General features: G+C 38.5%; 1 protein-coding gene across 1 annotated transcript in view; it reads right to left on the bottom strand.

The window, feature by feature from the left end:
- The window catches only part of MYO16 (myosin XVI), a 293290-nt gene that overhangs the window by 249636 nt on the left and 21783 nt on the right, over window positions 1–21871 (bottom strand). Inside the window, exon 2 of the mRNA XM_085052748.1 lies at window positions 20317–20580. Coding sequence (XP_084908874.1) covers window positions 20317–20580 — 264 coding nt within the window. The remainder of the gene's footprint in view (window positions 1–20316; window positions 20581–21871) is intronic.

Here is a 21871-nt window from a genome sequence, read left to right as displayed (position 1 = left end):
CACAGACGACCAGGGCAAGATATGCAAATTCTTCTTTCAACTGGGCAAAAGTCTGTGTCCTCAGTCAGGATTATGTGCTACACTCCCCTGCATATAAAAAGTAAAAAATTATATTCTCTCATTGAATTTATCCCCTCTTCAAAACACAGTAGAAAGAAGAAAATCAAGAAAAGAAGATCACAGAAAGAAAATCCCCTGTCCTACTATGCAACTCAATTAGGTCATTTACTTAAGACTTCACTAGTCAGTAGGAAAATCTTCACCTTATGTTCATATTTTCCTCTTGACAGAACTCTTACCTAGAAGTAGTTAGATAGTAACTGCTAGCTACTAGTGGTAGTGATTTGGGGTTAATTGTCCTAATGAGGACAGATAATAATACAAAGCTCTATTCAATAAATGCTATATATCTCTTAATTATTGAAATTTAAAGGAAGCTTTCACAAGACTTTCTTTCAAAACTTGTTTTACTTGCAATCTTTCATATAAGAAAATTTTACAGAAAATATGACAATGAAAACTGATTTAAAGTCAGGAAGCTGACATTTACCTGAAAAAAAAGAAAAACAGGGTAAAAAGCTGTCAGCAAACTCTGAAGCCCTCTCTGTGCATATATGAACAGGTCCATCTGTTCTCTGATATCTTTTAGATATGACACACAAAATTATTGACTACTTAGAATAGAATTTCATACCTAATTTCATATCTAATAAAGGTGTTCTAGAAAGCATTGGATACATTGAAGTCTCACCAGAAAAGAAAGATAATAATCAACAGAGCATTTTATGTATGTTTGATGTTATAATTTGAACCAAATTATTCCAGAGAGCTGAATACCTTTTCCCTCTCCATATATTGTATTGACTAGATTATGACTTATTATACAGCATTATAATGCAGTACAGTTGTTATTGATGTGCCTGTTACCAGGCACAGGTCTTGTACTAACTCTGCCTGTGGAACTAGGGCTACAGGGCTTACTTTTTCTGGGCTTGTCTTGGCTTGCTTTGAGCTTTGTTGTAGTTGTTATAGCAACTGGCTGATGACAAAGTGACAATCACCTAACACATTTTAGTTTTGTTTAGTTTTGTATAATTGTGCTGTGTAATGCATTCAGAATTTTGATATACATGGCAGACACTGGCATTTACACTGTGCTGTGCTGAATATAATCTAGCTACACTGGCATGTAGAGCTATCTATGACCTTATGTATGCTGCAGACAAAAGGAGTACTGATCTGAAGCCACAGCAGAGCCTGAAAGGTGAATTCAGAGGGCCCAAGGCTATCAGTAACTCACCAGGGACCTGCTACTGATGCTAAGACAAACAGGAGCCAGGCAATGTTGCGTTCACAGCAAACTCAGTTTTAGTAGTAACAGAACAGACAAAAATAAAGGTGCCTAAAATATGTAAAACCTAACAGTTGGCCATCTACAGTGCTGTATATAGAGTACCAGTGTATGCTCCTATTAACTGTTCCTCAGGGGAACAGCAGCCAGCAAGTGTAAACTTTGTTCCTGTTAACATCTATTTTTGTTCTCTTTAGTTTAGCAGGAATAACTCCAGCTGGAAGGCTTTACTTGTTCATTATGTGCATAAACACAACTTACTGCTGCAGAAGCCCAGCTAAACTATGCTGATTCTGGAATGGATTATCACATTCTCCTCCTATCCCAGGTTGCACGTTTTTGTCATTTGGCACACAGCAAAGACTAGTTTTCCAACTAGATCAAGAACCTGGGAATGTGGCACTGGGTAACAGGTATGAATAGGGAGAATGGTGCAGCCACCACTTTCCACCAATGGATGAAAATTGCTTGGGCATAAACTGATCATGAAATTGAATCACAACAGAAGTGATACTGGAAGATGTGTAACAGCATCCCTCCATGCCTTCAACTTCCACTATTTAGGTGTCATATCTTGCCCATTAATTCCTCCACAGTCAGATATTTGGTCCACCACTGGAATCTTAAACTCTGTATAGATTAATCATTTAGATTTCTCTCCACCTTCATACTTCCTTAATTCTCTTTTCTCATTCCTCAACAGTCACTCCATGCTTTTCAGCTTGTACCAATGGTGTTTATGAGGAACCTGCCACACAACTCAGCTACATGTGAGAACCGACAAATGCTAGTCTCTGGTAAGTTCTTAACCAGAAAACCAAATGAAACAACACAAGATGTCATATAAATGTTTTGTTAATGTAGTCTTAGAAAAAATATTTACCTCATGCCTTTGCTATGACTAGTTTAAAATTAAATTTTAAATCCAAGTACCACTGTTGGTAATTTAATAATTCCATTACGGTGTGTTGTTTACCTAACAAAGACATTTACTGTAGCTGTTACCACACTATCACTAGTGCAATAGCCCATCCTCTCCTTCAGAGCAAGCTCATCAGTTGACAGTGGTTATTCAGAGCAGTCATGCCCTTAATGGGCTTTGCAAACAACTGATTTGTAATCCTACTGCTTTTTACATGAAGTATTTCCGGAGTTCATTGGCATAATCTGTCAGACTTGTTCAGATTTCCTCATTTTCAGGAGAACTCTTGGAAATAAACTCCCACCTTTGCTGTACAAAGATTAAAGTCAGCAAACCATAAACAAAATATGCACATTTGGATGGCTAAGTGTTTCGTTCACAGACTTCAGAAATGAAGAGGGGAAAATTACTCTTCCCATACTGGTTGAATTTGAGAGTGTTATAGCTTGCATACCCAAGCTGTACTACCCACTGTTTGAACATAGCACTGATAAGGACAGGTGTGATGTTTTCATCCTCTCTGTCAGAGTTCCCTTAGCTTATAATTTTTTTCAGGTAGTCAGGAATCATATTACCATGACCCCAAAACTACTGGGTCATTATTCTCTTCTGAAATTAGAAGCATGATGTGAAATACCCTCCGTTAAACCCATTACCTTTAAAAGAAAACCAAGCCACCAATGAAACAGACTGACAGAGGTAGTCCCACAGCCCCACCCAACATCTCTCCCAGCTTTAATATTGGAAGATCAAAATACATGGTAGTTCTTTTCCATACTCTTTTTGAGGAGAAATCAGTCAGACCCCGGCCTTGCAAGCAGCTGAGGGGCTTGATCACTCGAGTGTGGGAGTGAACTTCAAGCAGCTCAAGTAAACATGTGACAAGATAAGTTCCTTTCTTTCTGCCAAGTCCTCTGCAGCTTTCCTACCAGGCCTGGCACCATCAACTGTTGTGTGTCCATGCCCAGGCATTCACCAGCCCTGACAGCTTCCTGCCATGCCCTATAACTCTGGAGCTTGAGGGCACAGCCTGAGGTTATCTGAGGAATCTTGAACTGGAAAACCATATGGAAAATAATGGTTATGTCTCTGGACCACACAGACGCTAAGTCAAACTCCAGTGAGATCCAGGAGGAGAGTCACAGTTCTCTCATGGGACAGACATTTCTATCATTGTAGACATAGCCAGAATAATTTATGAGTTAGGGACTACAGTTATTCAAGAACTGCTAATTTAAAAACCTTTTCTTCAGGCAAATCCCCCCTCTTTAATTTCTATATACATTAAATATAATGGACGCTGTGTCTCCATTGGAAAATATTAAGTCCACAAACCCAATGGCCTAAAAAATTCTAGTCTTTGCCTCTTACAGTGCCCAAGCAGTGATAAATTAAACTATCTCCTTACACAAAGTGGCAATGGGCAGCAGTCAAATGTGACACGCCTGAGTTAAGTTGTGACATGAAGGCAAAGCATCTGCTTTCAACTCTGACATGACAGATATTCACATGGAAAAGCAGTGTAGACCCGGAAATCACTTCAAAGTAACACGACTTAGTATTTCTTGGGTCGCTTTGGCTATTAGCTACATCTGATTATCTGAATTATCTGATTTCTCTTTTTTTTTTTTTTCAGAACCTTCATTCCTAAAGTCATTTTTTTTTTCTTTTTCAGTTCATGGTGTCCAACTCCCTTCTGCTTTACAGTTACTCTTTCAAATAAAAAGAACTTAATTTACATCATTTACTTGCAAGTGCAAACATTGACAATATCTAGAGTGATGTGGAAAAACAGTGGTGTAAATCATAATAATTTTGAGAAGACTGGAGGTAGTAATTCAGTTCTATGGCTCAAAGACATTGCTGCAAGGGGCATACCCAGGATCAAAAAGCAACAGTGGTGACCCCTGGTTTTGCCTCCATTCAGAGCTTTGGCCAGGCCAGAAGGAGAGAACTGTTGTGGTAATATCTGTCTTAGTCATTAACAAAGCTGTGACTTTATCTCACTGCACCTACGACCTGTGTATATAACAGAGCTGTTGCTGAAATCATTCAACACTGCCTTACAAAAGAACACAAGCTTAGCTAAAAATACTGGGTCTATCAGCACACCTAATAACACAGACTGGGTTTTGCCAGCATAGCTACTTCCGAGGACAAAATAGCTGTGTCAACAAACACTGGTAGCACAGACCTGACTGAATCCAGACTGTCTGTTAGTGAGATAAAATTACAATAAAAACAAAGCTTTGTAATGTTTACTTGAAGTTGGACATCCTAAAATTAACCTTAGGGGGAAATAGCTGATCATACAGTAAACTTAAACATAGCTTTTCTTAAAACTTTCACTTCCAGCTAGTGAATGAGATTTATTTATATCGAGGTTATTAAAAAAAAAAAAAAAAAGAATGAACTATTTTAGCATTTAGGTAATCTATTTAATTTTTTACACATATTTTATCTGTCTCCCATGTATGGATTCTCTTGGAGTTCCTGACAAAAGTGACTAAAACAAGCAAGAACTTTATCATAAGGCCACAGACAAGTATTACAAAAGCTCACAACCCAATAGGTTCACCTTAGAGACATGCCTGAGAGCTCTGTCAATTACCAGTATAATTTTTAGGCCAACTTTTCAGCTACAGAAATAGCTACCAGATTGTACATTCAAATGTTTGCAGAATTGAATAAAAGCTTCAGATCTTACAGCATTTTACTGTATGAGGTGTATTTATTTCAGAATATGCAGATTTCCAGTCCTACAGTCATTAAATGATAAGCACTAAAACACATGTCAGCAAAATAGGTCATTCTCTGGCCAGTACCTTAATTTGAAAACCATTGTCATACCCATGTTTTTCCCTAATTGTAGCAGTTACAGAATTTGCATACAACACAAATTTTCATCTGAACAGACTGTACACCCCTCTGTTTCACCCAACATTTATGTTGATCCTATGCCAACGCTACTTAATTGGCATAAATCAAATTACTGCTGACTTATACTCCTTATGAAGCAAGACTCAGTCCCTCTTTAACTCCCACAACATGCAGAGCAAGTTTATGCCAGCTGGTCTAAAAGCCTTGTAAGCAACTCATTACGATTTGTATTAGAGATCTTCAAGGATAACAGGCTACTATCCTTCTCAGCAGCTGCTAAATGGTACTAATTACCAGCTGTAGACCACTGGCTGTTAGATCCTGTGTGTGTCTCCTGGAATTCCCAGGGCGTGCAGTGCACAAGGAAGCAAACTTAAACCAGGCAGTATAGAACAAATTAGGGGCATTACCAATCCATGCATTTCTCCAAAATAATCATATGTGTGGCAGATGAGTGGCCAAAATTGTGAGGGAAATGTGTGGTTCCAGAAATATCTCACCACTTGACAAATGTGGCTCAGGCACCACCTTTCAGAATGTTGTGATCTGTGACACTGATCAAGTTTACATCGTCAAAACCAGAGCTGCTTCCCTCTTGTTCATGCATTCATTCACAAACTCCTGCTCTCATCCTTGCATAGCAGTGCCACATGTCACACTGCCATGAGCTAGGATGGAGTTAATCCAGCAGAAGACACACCTTACGAAAGGCAGTTTCCAGATGGTTCATCTCCCCGTCTCACTCCAAGATGAGCATAAAGATGGGAGGACAAAAGGATAGGACAGAAGCAGAGCCAGACAGAAAGGCAAGCAACCAATGGCAAGCTCAATTTTAGCTTAGTTTTAAACTGTGTTAGAAACACACTTTTAAAGTGTCATTTGGTATTAGAAGTATCCTTAGGGAACTGTTAAAATCAAGTCAGTGTTTCCAAGACACCTGAATGTTTCCTTTCTTTCTCTTCATGAGCCCCATCAGCTGTGCAACAGGAAGGTGAATTGGTTCTGACAGATGACACAGAATTCAGGGGTTGATTTTAGGGGGTGGTGCACTTCCTTTTGGATCAGTTTGCTGAACTGACTTACTTTGCAGCCACACAATTGCTAAATCTGATACAAAGTGCCTGAAATAAGAATGGTTGTAGCAACAGCCTCATAAAATCATGAATGAAATTTTTTGAATTAGAAAATATAGCACTGACATAACATCCAGGTGGGGAGTGGGACAGGCCCTGGCTGGCAAGCCCTGGCCCCAGGCCCTGGCCAGCTGCCCTGGGGTGGCCCCCAGCCTCTCAGTGGCCCACAGAGCAGCTGGGAGCAGCCGGCCCTCATAGTGCCATTACAGCATTTACCTGTATTTAATAAAATTTGAACAAACTATCACCTCCAGACGGATTTCCAGTCCCTTGCACACTTCCATAGGTTTCATGGGAGCAAAGTCTATGCTGTTCTACCTTGGCACACTGAGTCTCCCCATAATTAAGGTTTTCTGACTTAAATCCTATTTATCTTCACATGCCATTTCACAGCACATTAAAACTGGTGAGCTGTGAAACACTTTCTGGTTGAGACAGATCCTGCTGTATGATTAACCCCAAACTATCAACACACTTCAGAATACTGATACCAACAACCTCTGTCAGACATCTCAGAGATGGTCAAGAGATGTGAAGGGCCATGGAGAAACCGTGTGCACAAATTAAATCATTCCCCTCTTCACTTTTACAGTTTTAAAATAGACAGAGATAAGCTGGATTTTGGTGTATTCATGTCACACATTTCTCAAATATATCAGCATTCAGTCACAGTCTTTTGCAGTTTGCCAAAACCAATTGAGGGTAACATATTAAACTTCTTTCTTAAAGGTTCTTTTCTACTTCAAAATGCACGCCCTCACCTCTCAATTCCTTTTTGTTTCCTGGCACAATTCATGAGGTTTGCAAAGACTTATGACTCCTTGCACATACGGACAGAATGACACCTCCTATTGGAGCTGATAGAATAGGGCTTGCCTTCCTTGTCAAGTCAGGGATGGAATCACCACAGGGAGGCACATCCAGAAAATTGAGCTTCTGGAGAGGCAGTGTGAAGCCCCTCCTACTCTCCTAAGAATTAGTGACTGAGAAAATTATTTGAGAGGTCTGGAGAGATTATTTGTACTGTTCAAACAGTCATGATCACTGTGGGAAAGCAGCATATGGGGTCCTGTCACACGAGTCTCCCATATAAACATGAATATAAAAAGCATGCATGCTGCCTGAATGCTTCAGTTTGGGTAAACTCTTCAAGTATTATCTTACACTTCTATTCAGCACTTACTGCATTGGTGGCAACATGCTGTTTACCAAGTCCTTCTGTTAACCTGTGCACTACAAAACACAAATATGAACATTCTCACATGTTGACTAGTTGCCACAAGTGTTCAAAGATAATAACTATGCCTGTGCCTGTGCCTGTGTTTTCATTTCTCATTATTTGTTTTCTAAAATTTGATTTGGCTGAACTGCTGCATTCTTTAAATGAATTCTATTTCTCCTAATGGTATTCCAAGCAGTTTGTCCACTGGTGCCCAAGTCTTCTTCATTCTTTTCTAATTTTTCACCTCTTTCCATGATATGAAGGGTCTGACAGCTATAGCTAGAACTTCTCTCACATGTTGGCTCCCAAACTCCCAGTCTGCAAGGAATTCTTTCACACTTGGCAAAGGGCAAACTTGTCACATTTCATAATACAGCACAACTTTTTTAATCTCTGTTCATTTCTGACAAGGGGGCCCAAATACTAACTTTCACACTTGCCTGCTGTGTATTCTTTGTGTAGACTAGAAATCTTCCGTCAGTAGTGACTACAACAAAGGTGCAACCAAAGGACAACTATTAAGTGTCCTAATGACACAGGTAAATGCCTTGTTTCAACCAAATTTGTTTTAATACATTCTGGAATCTTTATTAGTCTCCCTGATAACTGATGGGTGGCCTGAAGGTCTAGCAAGGAGAGCAAATTGCCCACAGACAGATCCACACAGGAGATGTAATCTCTTCCAGTCAGCACTGCTCTGACTGCATACACACAGCCTGCTGGAAATCATCTTGCTTCCACTCTTACCCTACAGCTGTTTCTGGAGGCTTGCAACTTCAGTGCATTCTGGCTAACACCTTTATTTTCCTACATCAGTTTCAGTGACAACCACCACCACCAATATGCCAACAACAAAAAACAATTGAAGAATAAGCAATGAACACATCATCTCCCCAAGAATAACAAATCATGTGTATAAAGCCAGCATGGAAGGAAAGAGGTATCAAACTTGAAAACTATGATTCCCACTTTCTTAAACCACCTCAGAATGAGAAGGAAAACACCTCCATGTATTTGCTTTGAGATAGGGCTGTCAGACTTGGGCAGCTGAGGATTGCAGCAATGTAGACTTCACTTGATTTCAAAGTTTAGTATTTGAAATGCAAAAACCATTCAGGGACACAGGGTACTGAAATGACAGATTTATAGCTGTTCATCTGACAGAAACATCCAACCAAAGAGACCAAATTGAAGTGCAAACAATTCTTCATTCAATGTCACTAAGCTTACAGACAACTAATCTATGTGTCTATTAATCATAATCTTATGTAAGGTGATCCTATGCAGGGTTACTAGTGAAGTATTTGAAGATCTGGGGAATATAGGATATGATGTATGATAAACAGACCCTCTGCCTCCTCTTCTTTGACACCAGTCAGCCACTAGAAAAGCCAAATTATTATGCCAAAGCTGGAGCAACAAGCACAAAACCCACACAAGGCAAATTTTGTTTTATTTATGTTTTAATTAATTTTTTACAAGTGTGGATTGGCACAGCGTGAACTGGAGTCATAGGCCAGCATAGAGAGGACAAAATTACACTCACATAGTACCTGGTATAATCATGTCTTTTTTATAGCTTATGGAAAGCAAAAGTCTGACATACAGGCTGATGGCTTGATTTGGCTTTGAAGTAGAATTATCAGTTGCTCTCCACAGGAATTTCTCTGCTTTGATTAGCTGCCTTAGCTCAATAACTGAGTTGTCTCATTTCTCCACAAAGTCAGCATGATATTGGACTGTTGGACCTTCTGAGTTCCTTCCAGCCAGACTGATCTTTTAACTCTATGAATTCAATCTTGATGTCAGCAAAGGGAAGGAGCAACCAACATTGCCTGACAGAAGAGGAGCTTTTAATTCTGAGTAATAGTAATGAGTCCATGTGCACATGGAGCCACATGGTGTAGGCTTGGGCTGCAGTGATGAGCTACAACTACAGAGCCTCAAACTTCCCCGGTGGTATACAATGCCACACATTCTCATTTGCTCAAACAGGACATCTGACATGTATCTGGTACATAAAGCTGATAAATCAGGGAAAAATCAGAGAGAAACCCACACTAGAAGTGTCTAAGTTAAGAGAAAGAAATAAGGACTAATCCAGAAGCATCAGTAGAATTACATATATTTGGACTTTACATCTGTATTTTTGTGTCTAACTTGTGTAATTCTAAGTATGCAATCCATAGTATTTTTAGGGAGAGGCTTGAAAGCAAAAGAAGTCTAATGTACATGCTGTATAGGCATGAGAAGCCAGTGAACCTCAGATGACCATTATTAAAAGGTTTGAGAGTTGGTACTCTCTTATAGGATGTCCCCTTAGTAAGAAACAAAGCAGTAGTTCAAATTTCACACAGATACTTCCAGCTTTAAGAACACTTCAAGGCCTATTTTTTCAAGGCCTATTTTCAATAGGTAAATGCAGAAGTCTGGAAAGAATAAACTATCATTTTATGTCAGCAATAGTTGTGATTGCTAAAATCTGTGAATTTAGCACAGACCCTAACTCAAGGATTTAGTGCGACAGCTGTCATGTAGCTGTCCAGTGTACCAATTTAAGAGTATACCCTGGTAGAAAAATGCTTCTAAAGTTGAATTAAAAACCAAAAACTATTTTAAGTATTTATTTAAATTTATTTTTTGTAAAGAACTGAGTTGTTGCTATAAAGGTTTGCTCCTAAAAGAGAAAAAAAAAAAAACAAACCTGAAAAGGTTATTCTCTATTGATTTCTATAGTTTCCCAGCTCAATTTCTATCATGGCGTAATTTGTGATTGAAATGAAAACATTTTGAAGTAAGCGATATTGAAAGATAGATATGGAAAAGTTTCCCCATTGTACTGAAATGTTATTGGAAATCAATCTGAAGCACAATAATTACACTGGAAAGGAAATCAAAAGCAAATTGCACAGAAAATATTCTACTCTTGTTCTCTTTTTATTTCACAAGAATCGACTAGGATCTTCTGTCATTACAGCAATATTTCTTTTTAATCAGTGACTCACAACAATAACCAGACAATGTCAGCAGTACCTGCTACTCAGTGGATACCATCTTTCACAGAGAGAATGGGCTTCTGATTGCTGCCAATTTATAGTCTTGCATCCCACTGTGGATCCCCTTTCAAATGAATAGGAAGAATGCCAGGTGCCAATTTGTAGGCTGCTAATGGCTTAACGAACCTTTATTGGCATGACAGTGAATTTGTGAGTGATTAGTCCTTGTGTTTCTTCATACTTTTGAATGCCGGGGCATGCTGTGCTGGTTTCAGCTGGGGTAGAGTTAATTTTCTTCTCAGTGGCTGGTAGGGGGCCATGCTTTGGGTTTGTGCTGAACACAGGGTCAATAATAAAGATGTTTCTGTTATTGCTGAGTGGGGCTTACACAGAGCCAAAGCCTTTTCTGCTTCTCATACGACCACACTGGCAAGGAAGTTGTCGTTGCATGGGAGGTTGGGAGGAGACACAGCCAGGACAGGTGACCCCAACGGACCAAAGGGATATCCCAGAGAACAGGACATCATGGTCAGTATAGAAAGTAGGGGGGAAGTAGAAGGAAGGGGGACATTTGGTGTGATGATGTTTGTCTGCCCAAGTCACCATCACATGTGATGGGGCCCTGCTCCCCTGGAGATGGCTGAACACCTTTCCGCCCATGGGAAGCAGTGAATTAATTCCTTGGTTTTCACTGTTTGTGTGTGTGGCACTTGCTTTCCCTATTAAACTGTCTATATCTCATCCCACAAGTTCTCTTCTACCCTTCTGATTCTCTCCCTGATCCTGCTGGTAGGGGAGTGAGCGAGTGGCTGCATGGAGCGTGGCTGCTGGCCATGTGTTTGGTTAAAACACAACACATGCTCAAGTGGAAAACCTTTTATTATTAAATGTAAAGGAAGGTCTTGTGGGAAAAAAACTATGAACATGGAATTATAAATGAGCTTGATAGGTTCAAAATGAATTAAGAAAACAGGCATGTGTCTGTATGTTCAGAGCAGCTTGCACTATTAAAAAGCTGGATTCTTGTTTCGGGTTAATGATCTTCCAAATAATTTTTCCTGTCATTTTAGTTTGCAAAAGCTTTTTGAATAAGACTGATTAGAAGTCATGAATAATTTACATACTGACTTTTCCAACTGCAGAAAAGCTTCATAGCATAGTCCACCAAAATAAATGTCTGAGAATTTTGAAAATGTGTTCAGAAGTAAATAAAGAAAATTTTTAAGGAAAATGTGTGTTTTTACACAGGTTCCTTCATAAATATTATGTTTTACATTTGCAATTGAAGCAACATTTATGAGTTCTAGCTAATCAAATGTGGTTTTATTTGGATATATAGGGTTAAAGTTCAAGAATGGACTGACCTACATAGAAAACAAGCAATTCAGGGCCTACGTTTTAGAAATCTGGGGTTCAAAGGAAGATCCAGAAGCTGAGTTTTTAGAAACACTCCATATCAGTAAGAAAAAGACATGCTTTTCAGAGAGATGATCAACAAATCCTTTACGGTAAACTTATGGACAACCAAAACCACCAAATGGGAATCACGAAGTTCAGACACACATCTCAGTTTTTATTTATTCAGAGCTTAAGTATGTGAAACAGGACTGCAAATAATCCAGTATATAATCCCATTTTCAAAATACAGTTAGTAGCAGACATGATGATAGCAGTGAGATTTTCGTACAACTTTCTACATTCATTCTATGTTATTCATTCAACTTTCTACAGTTTACCATACTGTAAGCAAGACCAGCTAGATCCGATTTGCCTCTCAGGCCCCTTTTTCAGGACTAAGCCATGCCAGGCTGGACACTGCTCGGGGTACTTGAGGCATGTGGACAGAAGGGGAGAGAAGAGTCAGCGGGAGAGAGAAATGCACAGACAAAAAATGGCTCTCAAAGCAACCCACAGGCAAAACCTGTGGGCTAGCAAAAATGGGTGGCTGACCGCTCAAAGGTCAGGTTTTCTGAAGAGAAGGAGGACATTATAACTCCATTTGATCAAAAGACAGATAAAATGCATTTGGTGTGAATCTTCCTACTCAGGGGGACCCAAAATAGAAGGATGCTTTGTCTTTATTTCCCTACTTGGTATAGGGAAAAGGCATGTGCAGAGACAAAAACTTCAGCTGAAACAAACCAGGAATATTTCAGGGCTAAGAGAAAAGCAGTAATGGAGCAGCAGCACTCCTGTAGTTAGACAGTCCACATGGAGAACAAAAGGTAAATCTACCCCCTCAAGTCTCTTCTTCACTTTTTGACATCATACCTTTTTCTGTAAGTCTTACTTTTTCCAATTAAATAAGTGTATATTAGGAATCATATATATTTTTATCAAAAACAAATAATTTAATATCTGGTTCTCAGCTTTACCAAATTACTAAATGTAAACACATGAACAAAAAGCACATACGGAATCCTGTAGGAATTCAAATGTATTCAAATTTCTTCTCCCTGTGATTTTATGATTGCTTTTGAAATGGGCTGCTTTAATTACTAAACATCTGTTACCCAATAACTAAAGGCATTGTGTTTCCCTGTGTCATAACAAAAAGATGCCCTTGTGTTGCTGAATTCAGCACACATGGAGCCAAAGAAAGTTAACAACCATGCTGAACCTATAGGATTGAAGTCTTGCCCTGGTTTGAAATGTGTCTCTACCTTCTGACCCTTTGAAACAGCTTCTTCATCAATGGCTGGATTGAGATGGTTGATTGATGCTCCATTTTCCTACACACAGGACAAATTAAATCACTTGCATCATGTTGGACAGTCAGCTGCCTTAGTGTCATCCAAAGTTACAGACATGATTCCCAGTCCAGAGTGCATGAATTTGTCTTGTGAAAGCATTGATTTACAGTATATACTTTTCTTTCTTTCCAAAAGCCCCAATTTGCAAATTTTTTGTGTACTTCATTAATTTCATATGCTATGATAGTCTCTTGCCTTTGCTACTGTGTTTAGTACTCATGTCTCTTAAGGATTGGACAATAACTATTAAATTGTATAAATTATCATACATGTCTATCGTGATGTCTTCTCCAATAGGTCCTAGCAAATCAACATTTGTAAATTTTTCTCCTCTGATTCAAGGGAAACTTACTGTATAATCCAAAGTAACTCTGTGTGGGGAAACCTCTCTATTATTACATGCATAATGAATCCATTTGCTTTCCCAGTAAGATAACAAATAGGTTTTAATGAAGTTTAGAATTACAGCAAACAGTAATCTGAACTTAAAATATATTAAATAATACTAGAACAATCCTGAGACCAAGCACTATAAAATCTGAGATATCTTTGATTTACATTTTTAAAAGGACTGAGCATGCTAAAGTAAGGAAATACAGACTATGCAATGCATTTTATTTGCCCTGTAGTTCTGTTCTGAATATTCTTGACCATTCTGAGTTTTAAATTTCTCAAACTGAAATGAGATTAATATGATTTTTTTTTTGGGGGGGGGGCGTGGCAGTTCCTCTTCATGATGTCACTATGCAGCACCTTACTAATCGGTGCTATTTATCTCATTTCCTATTAATTCAGGTTTTAACCCAAGGTTTAACTTTTTTTATGTAGGGACTTTCTTTTGTCATGAAGATTACCTGTGCATGCTAAACACATGATAAGTGTTATTTTATCCTTCTCAGAGTTAAAATGGCTAGTAAAAGTGAGGTTTCCTGAAAAAGAGTGTAAAATCAAGAGTGCATGGAAAACTGGGAAAAATTACTCCTATTACACAAACAAATTCTAATTTACCAAGTGTGTTTATACTTCTGGCCTTTATGCCCTTGGTATAATACATATAAACCAAGTGTGTGTGTGGGTGGGTGTGGATGTGGGTGTGTGTGTGTATGAAATATAAATATCCTATGCATTTAATTTCCCTCATTTATTATCATTTATTATTATTCGTTATTAATATTTTAGCCCTGTCTCTTCAGAAGGCTGTAGCTGCGACAGACAGTATACAAAAGAAATGCTAATTAAATTACCTTTGGGAGGAGAATGGAATGAAAGAAGGTGATATGAAATATTAATCATAAGAAACAAGGCAGTAGGATTTTTAAAGGTGGAAGCAAACAAGAGTAGATTATGGTAATTTGGCATGGCACCAAAGATTAATCTGAACTTTCACACAGAGAGCCTTCTCTTTTCTAGAGCCACCTTTATTTTTAAACTCAAAATTGGGCAGCGGCGGGGGGGAAGAGTTTGGCTAATTTAAGGAAACTCTGCCTTAATGATAAGGACATTTAATGTTACACGTTTTTCATCTCTTTCCCAAACATTAAACGTAATAATGTGTTTTATTAGTTTGTCTTTCTGTTAAGTCTCTTCTATTACTGAAATTATCTGTTTTTACTAAACATACTAATGTTCAGTCTCTTCTAGTAGCAAAGATGCCTCTGAACTTCTGACACACAAAAATAACAATCCGTATGCAAGACTTTTAAATCCAAGGAAATTTAAAAACAAGGCATTGCCATGCTCAGAGCCTTGCTTTCTAACCATCCATCTCAGCATGTGCAAAAGGTAAAAATCTGAAAAGCTGCCTTCAATCAGTTTGAGGAGGTATCACTGAACATCTAAAAACATAGGCTGAAAATCAGAATCCCAACAGCTGAAAGGCTACCTGAACATATTCCCATTCTCCTTAATTATAAAGGTGTTTGCCATGAATAGGCTCTGTTACACACTCTGTTGCCTGACAACAGGTTTCACTTAATGGAGCCTCACACTCACAAACCTGTCACTATTGCTCACATCCTTGTCCTTCCAGGTTTCTAAAAAGACTGCTGGCAATGTTAAACCTGAGTGCTGAGGATCAGTAAGTTTGCCCTGATATGTTTGCCAGACACAGTCAGTGCAATCCACTGTTTTCCAGAACATCTTGTGTGTAACCAACCAAGCTGTTTCTACTGGGAAAAGGACAGTAAAGCATAAGCAAGCCTAATGTAATAAGATGCAATAATAAGAAGTCTTTAGCAGATTTGAAAACAATGCAAGGAAATAATAAAAAACTTGGTTTATTTCAGCTCAGTTTCAGCCTCAGTTTTCTATTTTAGATTACTTCTATCTCTTTTTTCATGAATAGGAAGGATCATTATAACATCTCTGACACATTCTCCTAACTACTGAAAGCTAATAGTCAATTCATCTGCCACCTTAAATTAAAGATACATCCTTCTTTTGAATATTTCGTTTTCCCCTCCCCTGAGCCCTTTTTATAGCCCAAAGTTGTTAAAATGTAAATTACAATTCAGCACCAGCCCGACCTGTACCCCCTTTTTTGCTCACTTACACACCCTTTTCATTAATGTAACTGAAATTTATCATAGCATTGCACATTATACAGTGCTCATTAAAATAATTAATACTGCTAAAGCCTTCCATTATATTGATTATTCCAACCCTTTCAAATGTCATGATACTACGAATCTCACCATAATATTACATCTTTCAAAAAGCCAGAGACAGTGGTATCACAGGAGGCGAAGTGAGATAGGATTCCTGGCTTTTTCCCTGCACTATGAAACTGCTCTGCAGTCAATCAACTGGGCTACGACCCACTCCTGGGAGACCTCCCCCGGCACTGAACACTGCAGGAAAAGTAGGATATTGGTATTGTTTTTTCTTTCACCTTTTCCTGACATACCCTGGTGAGAAAAGGGAGAGTAAGGCTGTCCCCAGCCACCACATCCTAGCATCCTACTGCTAAAGGCAAAGGCTCCCACCGGCAGCTTTCCAGGGTTAGGAAGAGTTGAGGCAGAGTGGAGGAAGGCTGACTAAAACAGGGAATCGCTAGGAGAGAACCAAGAATCACTACGGAAGACACAGCATTATGCTAACGCTCGCTCACTGGTATTGCTGCTATTTAGAATGACAATGCTGTCACAGAATCAGCATATTGCTCGTCAGAAGGATGAAATGGGATTTAAATAGGTTTTTGGGGAATCTGCATTTCTCTTTTGTAATGCTGATTTTCGCAGGAGTACCTCTGTTGTCTCAAGACTGAATTTGATGGCTCCCTGTTCTTTGTACCCTGACCTACCATGACCTGGCAGCCTGGCAGACCTCACGGTACACATCATGACTGCACTACAACTTAGAGGTTTTACAACAAAAGAAACTACATACAACGATTTTCTGACAATCCTACATTTTGAGTAATGCTGCAGGGTGACTGAGAAGGGTTACTGAAGATAGCAAAAGAATGAAAGAAACTAAAGCCAGTGCTTTAGTTTCACCCCACGTTAGATTTCCTGTTAGATTTTACTTGTTAGGTACAGTACTGTCACACACTTTTAGCCACTGTTTTCATTGTAGCAAGCTTATCAATCAGTTCACATGCAAATAATCACATCTTTCAAAACAGCTTCTGTTTCTTGCTGCTGTCAGTGCCAATAACTGCAACATTGCCTCAGGAGGGATCCATATCCTTTATTCGCAAGAGGCCCAAATACTAAGGTCTATTTGACTGCCTTGTATTTGAAGCAGAAACTCAGACTGAAACTCACTCAGTTTATTTCCTGAGTGCTCTGTTCATTTCCTAATTGCCTGTAGATGAATCTCAGCTGATGTGCAGGCTCAGCAAACATTGATATATGCCCTATGTATATCAGAGAAGAGCTGAGACCACACGGTAAAGCCAAGTGTGGTAAAGCCAAGTGTAGGTGCAAGCATGCCTAGCCCACAGTGGGAAGGAATGGGATGCAGAAGCCTGCTTGGCTACATCTCCCAGTTTGCAGTATATTTATATGACTGATGTCAGCAAGACAAATTTCCTGTTGTCCAATTTTATTAGGGATTTAACATCTCACAGAAGAAAAATATATAGGATTTAAAGGAAAATTAACTAGAGGTATTCCCTTGCCAGCAGTAAAGTTGTACAAAATCAGTGTCAAAAAAAAGTGCGCTCACTTATTCATTTGCTTTGGCTTCTATAAATGTCAACACTGAGAATAATAGTTGCAGAATCTCCCAAAATGCTCATTGCTAGTAGTGTGGGTGAATGTGGCCCACCAGCAATAAAAACATCCTGCTTTAAAACAGACAAATTACAGGAATTTGCAAGGAGAGAGAGAGAGAGACAAGGACTCCCCTTCAATCTCTCTGGGTCAGATAAAATATTAAAGAACAGTTATGAAGAATAATAAAAAAGTATAGTTAATCATTTTAAATGTCTCCAAAGAGAACAAAGATACATAATTTCACTAATTTTTAACTTAACGAGAAATCAAATGAGCATATATTTCATTTCTAAATTTGAGACAAAGCAGGTAAAAATTTCCCAAAGCCCATTCTAAAATTAATTTTAGAGGAAACCAACAATCACTCCTATTAGCATACAGTATCAGCAATGTATTTTGTGCCCAGTAGCAGCTGCTATAGTAATTTTGGAGAAGACATGTTACGTTTTTCACGAATAACAAAGACAGTGAATTCGTAAGAGTGAAATTCTGATCAGACTCAGTTGTGAAATGTCTCTGCACCAGCCACATTATAAATTCATCTTTATATATATTCATCGTATCCAGTTTGTCGCACCTATCAAGCCAGAACTACAACTGACCACTTCAAAATGTGCTGTCCAGTCTATATAGTTTATGATACTCCAGAGAAAATGAGTCCTTGCACTTCACTTGGCCAACTACTTCTATCCCATTGTACTGTTGTGTCCTCTTTCCACTTTCTATACTACATTTTTTTGTATTTCATTCATAAAACTGCAAAACAGCTTTCTTAGCTGTCTTTTACACCTATCAAATGCTGTTGGTTGCTGAGCACATTGTAAAATACTATTAAATAGACAAGAGAAATGGGTGGTAGCAAAAGCCCAACTTCCCCAGCTATAGCTGTTTTGGAGGGATTAGCTCAGGCTGTGTCTAGCTGAGCCTTACAGATCAAAAACTCATTACTGTTTTGGGGCACTGTCTGTACTTCCAGACCACATCTTCCAGTACAGTTTTGCCTGAAAGGAACCTACATTACATGCTCCATAAAACACGACTAAACACAGTAAAAGGATGTGATATTTGCTACAAAAGAATATGTCTAATTTAAACAGTAATTCTAATGTAGGTATATTCACTAAAGTGTCATGGTTGGATGTTCCACTCAGCAACAATGGTAGAAAAGGAGCTTTCATGTCTGTGGGTTTAAACTTTGTTGTTGTTGTTTTGGTTTGGTTTTTGGAGGGTTTTTTGTTTGTTTTTTTGTTTTTTTTTATTATAACAATTCTAAAGAGAGCATTTTTCACCCCAAAGCAAACAGGCTCTGGGAACATTTGGCTAAAAACACAGCAGACAGGCACCTGTAGGTCCCAAGCTGCCTAAAGACAACAATCACACTTTTTCATAGTCCTGGGAAAGGACCACAGACTGTTATCTGCAGGCTATTTGAGTGCCTTGCTTCTGGGGACCTATTTGATCACTTTCAAGTGCAGGACACCATTCCTGCTTTTCCTCCACTTTACTTTCCTCTGCCTGAGGTATTTCCCCTTTATGCTTATATTATTCAGTCTCAGTACTTGCTGAACTTTATATTCTGATTCAGATGCATCACACGGCCAAGTATAGGAAACACAAAAGACTGTTGATGCCCCACCACCACTGCAATAAGCAACCTACATTTCTTCAGCGTGAATGTCAAAGATAGCCTCAAGTATCTGACTTTTACAGAATGTTAAAAGTCATACCTAGTATTCAGCTTGGTTTTTAAAGGAAGTTGGAGCTATGGGAACATGGAGGAAGATCTTAGTTTATCATTCCTGCACACACTAGGTGAGTGGAATGAAAGGTTGTGAATTTTATTTATAATTTTGTTATAAATAATACCCTGGAAACTCACTTGAAAAGAAGAGCTTTTTGATTCATTTCCTCGAAAGATCTGAATGTGTAGACTATACCTCAGTGATAAGCAATGATATTTAGAGAAAATGCACAATAAAATGAAGATTCAGGAGTGAGTAAAAAAGGCATACGTAACCAAACTAATAAAAATTAGGAGAAACTTATCAACTTCTTTGCATGTGTGTTTGTCTCAGAGCATTCCCTTTTTATGCCAAAGAACTGCCATAAAATCTGTTTGCAAAGGGGCTGCAAACAGCATTGCATCAGTGCTTTTCTTACATCCCTCCCTACCACACAACCATATGTGGGTTTCTGGGGACTTCTAAAACTTGGAAGATTCTTACTGCAAGATTTGGTTCACTTCTGAGGAGTAAAATACAAATTCCTCAGGTTACTATCAGCTGCACCAGGGATTCACACAATGCCAGGAAACTAAAACCATAACCCTAAAGTGTGGTTACGTATTTCAAGAGGACATAAACATAATATCACACACAGGAAGATCACCTTCTATCTGGTGTGACTATGGGTCAACACCATCTCCTTGCTCTAGACATGCCAGTGTCACTAATAGCGGCATCCCTTACTCCAGATTTTGGCAAAAAATGGGAATCTAATTTTCAAAATAACTTGTGTTTAATTCTAAAGTTCATGTAGTTATGTAAGAGGCCACACAGAATTATAGAATCATAGTCCTTACTTGTTCTGAAATACATTAGTTTATATTAATCTCAAAATAAATTCATTAGGTTTCTGAAGGTTTACTCTCCACACCTTATTCATTTCAGTAACAAGCTGTAACATGTTGTATGCATTATTGCCTGAATATTCTGTTGAGACAATCACTGTATGATTAGTGTTTTGTATTTTACCTAAAGATAGGTGAGCAGAACAAGAAAGCTTTTCCTCTGAAACTTTTACAGTACAAAGAAAAATATCATACAACATTAATAAGTACCTTCTTTATCATCATGACGTATGATCGCATCCTGTATCATATCAGCAAGATTAAAACGAACTCGTTGATTCTTTCCATGTTTCAGCTTTTTCCCGTAGCCCTCACGTTTCTGGAAAGCTTTTTCTCGTTCGTAGTAAGCCTTTATTTGGTCACAGCGCATCCGCTTGACCAGCCGCTGCCGCTGGCCGAGGGGGAGGGACTCCAGCAAGCACTGCTCAATTTCCATCTCATGGGTCCGAAAAACATTACATAGCTGGAAACAGCCTGGAAGAAATGAAACACAAGCAAATTTAGGCCTTGCTTTTGAATGTGCCACGAAACCTCCATGAATTATTTTGTTGTTCTAACCATGTGTAAGTCCATCATGTGACCTCCTCCAACTTGACCAAGGCTGACTACAGAGAGTCTATGTCATTATCATTTACTTTTCGAAAGCAACTCATAACGCATTCCATTAAATCACTGATACATTTTTTAAAAGCTGGCTCAGTTCATGTGAAAAATGTGACTAGAAAGAAGTCTGAAAGTTCAAAGATGAGATAGGCAAAATACCTAAATATTTCAATTAAATTCAAGTGGCTCACATTTGCTCTACAAACAAGAAATTACTATCAACAGTAATGCTAGTTTGATGCTGGTGATTTTTTTTTTTTTTAATTCATTTTCATCTTGATTTAGGTTGGCAAATTGCTGTATTCAGTGAGAAAAAAAAATCATCATATACTATTTTTGATGAGTTCATTAGCATGCAGTGGGTGCTCAGGCAACTACCTCTTAAAAATTTCAAAGTCATTCCAGATTAGTAACCATGTGGATCAATTTTTTTCTATTTTTTAAAATTTCTTCATTGTACAGAGCCATCAAAATTGATCCTTCTAATGAAACCATCACATACTGAAATTTTCATGTGGAAACCAATCATAAATGTGCCTTTGAACCAGTTATTCCTAACATTCACAGCATTACCTTTGTCAGATTTCTCTTTTGGTTTTACCGTTAAATATAGTATTTTTACTGACATTACAATAGCACTAATGTTCTTTTCAAGTATGTTCTCTTCCACTGAGACTGAAGACCGTAGGAGACTGAGTGCTGCTCATTACTTTTCAAGGGACTGTTGTGTTCCAAAAGGATAGTTATATTTTATTGCCCAAGTCCTTCAATGTGAACCCACATCCATCAACAATGTGCCCACAAACCTGCACAAAGGCCTTTTTGATGTGGTGGCTACACACCACCCAATCATTTCTGATTCTCATGTTCTACTTTATGCGTAAGAATTTCCTTCATACTGGGGCTAGGTGCTCAATTTTGAAATTTCTAAGGACTGATAGCAGCCCAGATGAGGGAGGTTTTCTCTCCATAGTTTGAAGGAAGACCTCTCAAAGGAAATGCAGGCTCAATTCACCTTTGGTAGCTAAGAAATACCAAAATAAGCATTACTGTGCAACTTTAATTAGATCTGCTTTTGTCTACCTGTTTTTTGTTGTTACATCATCAAAGAGTCCCTAGCTCATTCAGGGCACACCTGAATAATTCTGACTAAATGACCATT

This window comes from Lichenostomus cassidix, chromosome 1 (genome assembly GCF_008360975.1).
Source record: "Lichenostomus cassidix isolate B80296 chromosome 1, HeHo_3.0, whole genome shotgun sequence".
NCBI classification, from domain to species: Eukaryota; Metazoa; Chordata; class Aves; order Passeriformes; family Meliphagidae; genus Lichenostomus; species Lichenostomus cassidix.
Note: the sequence above shows the minus strand (reverse complement) of the source record. Positions and strands in the feature narration are given on the sequence as shown.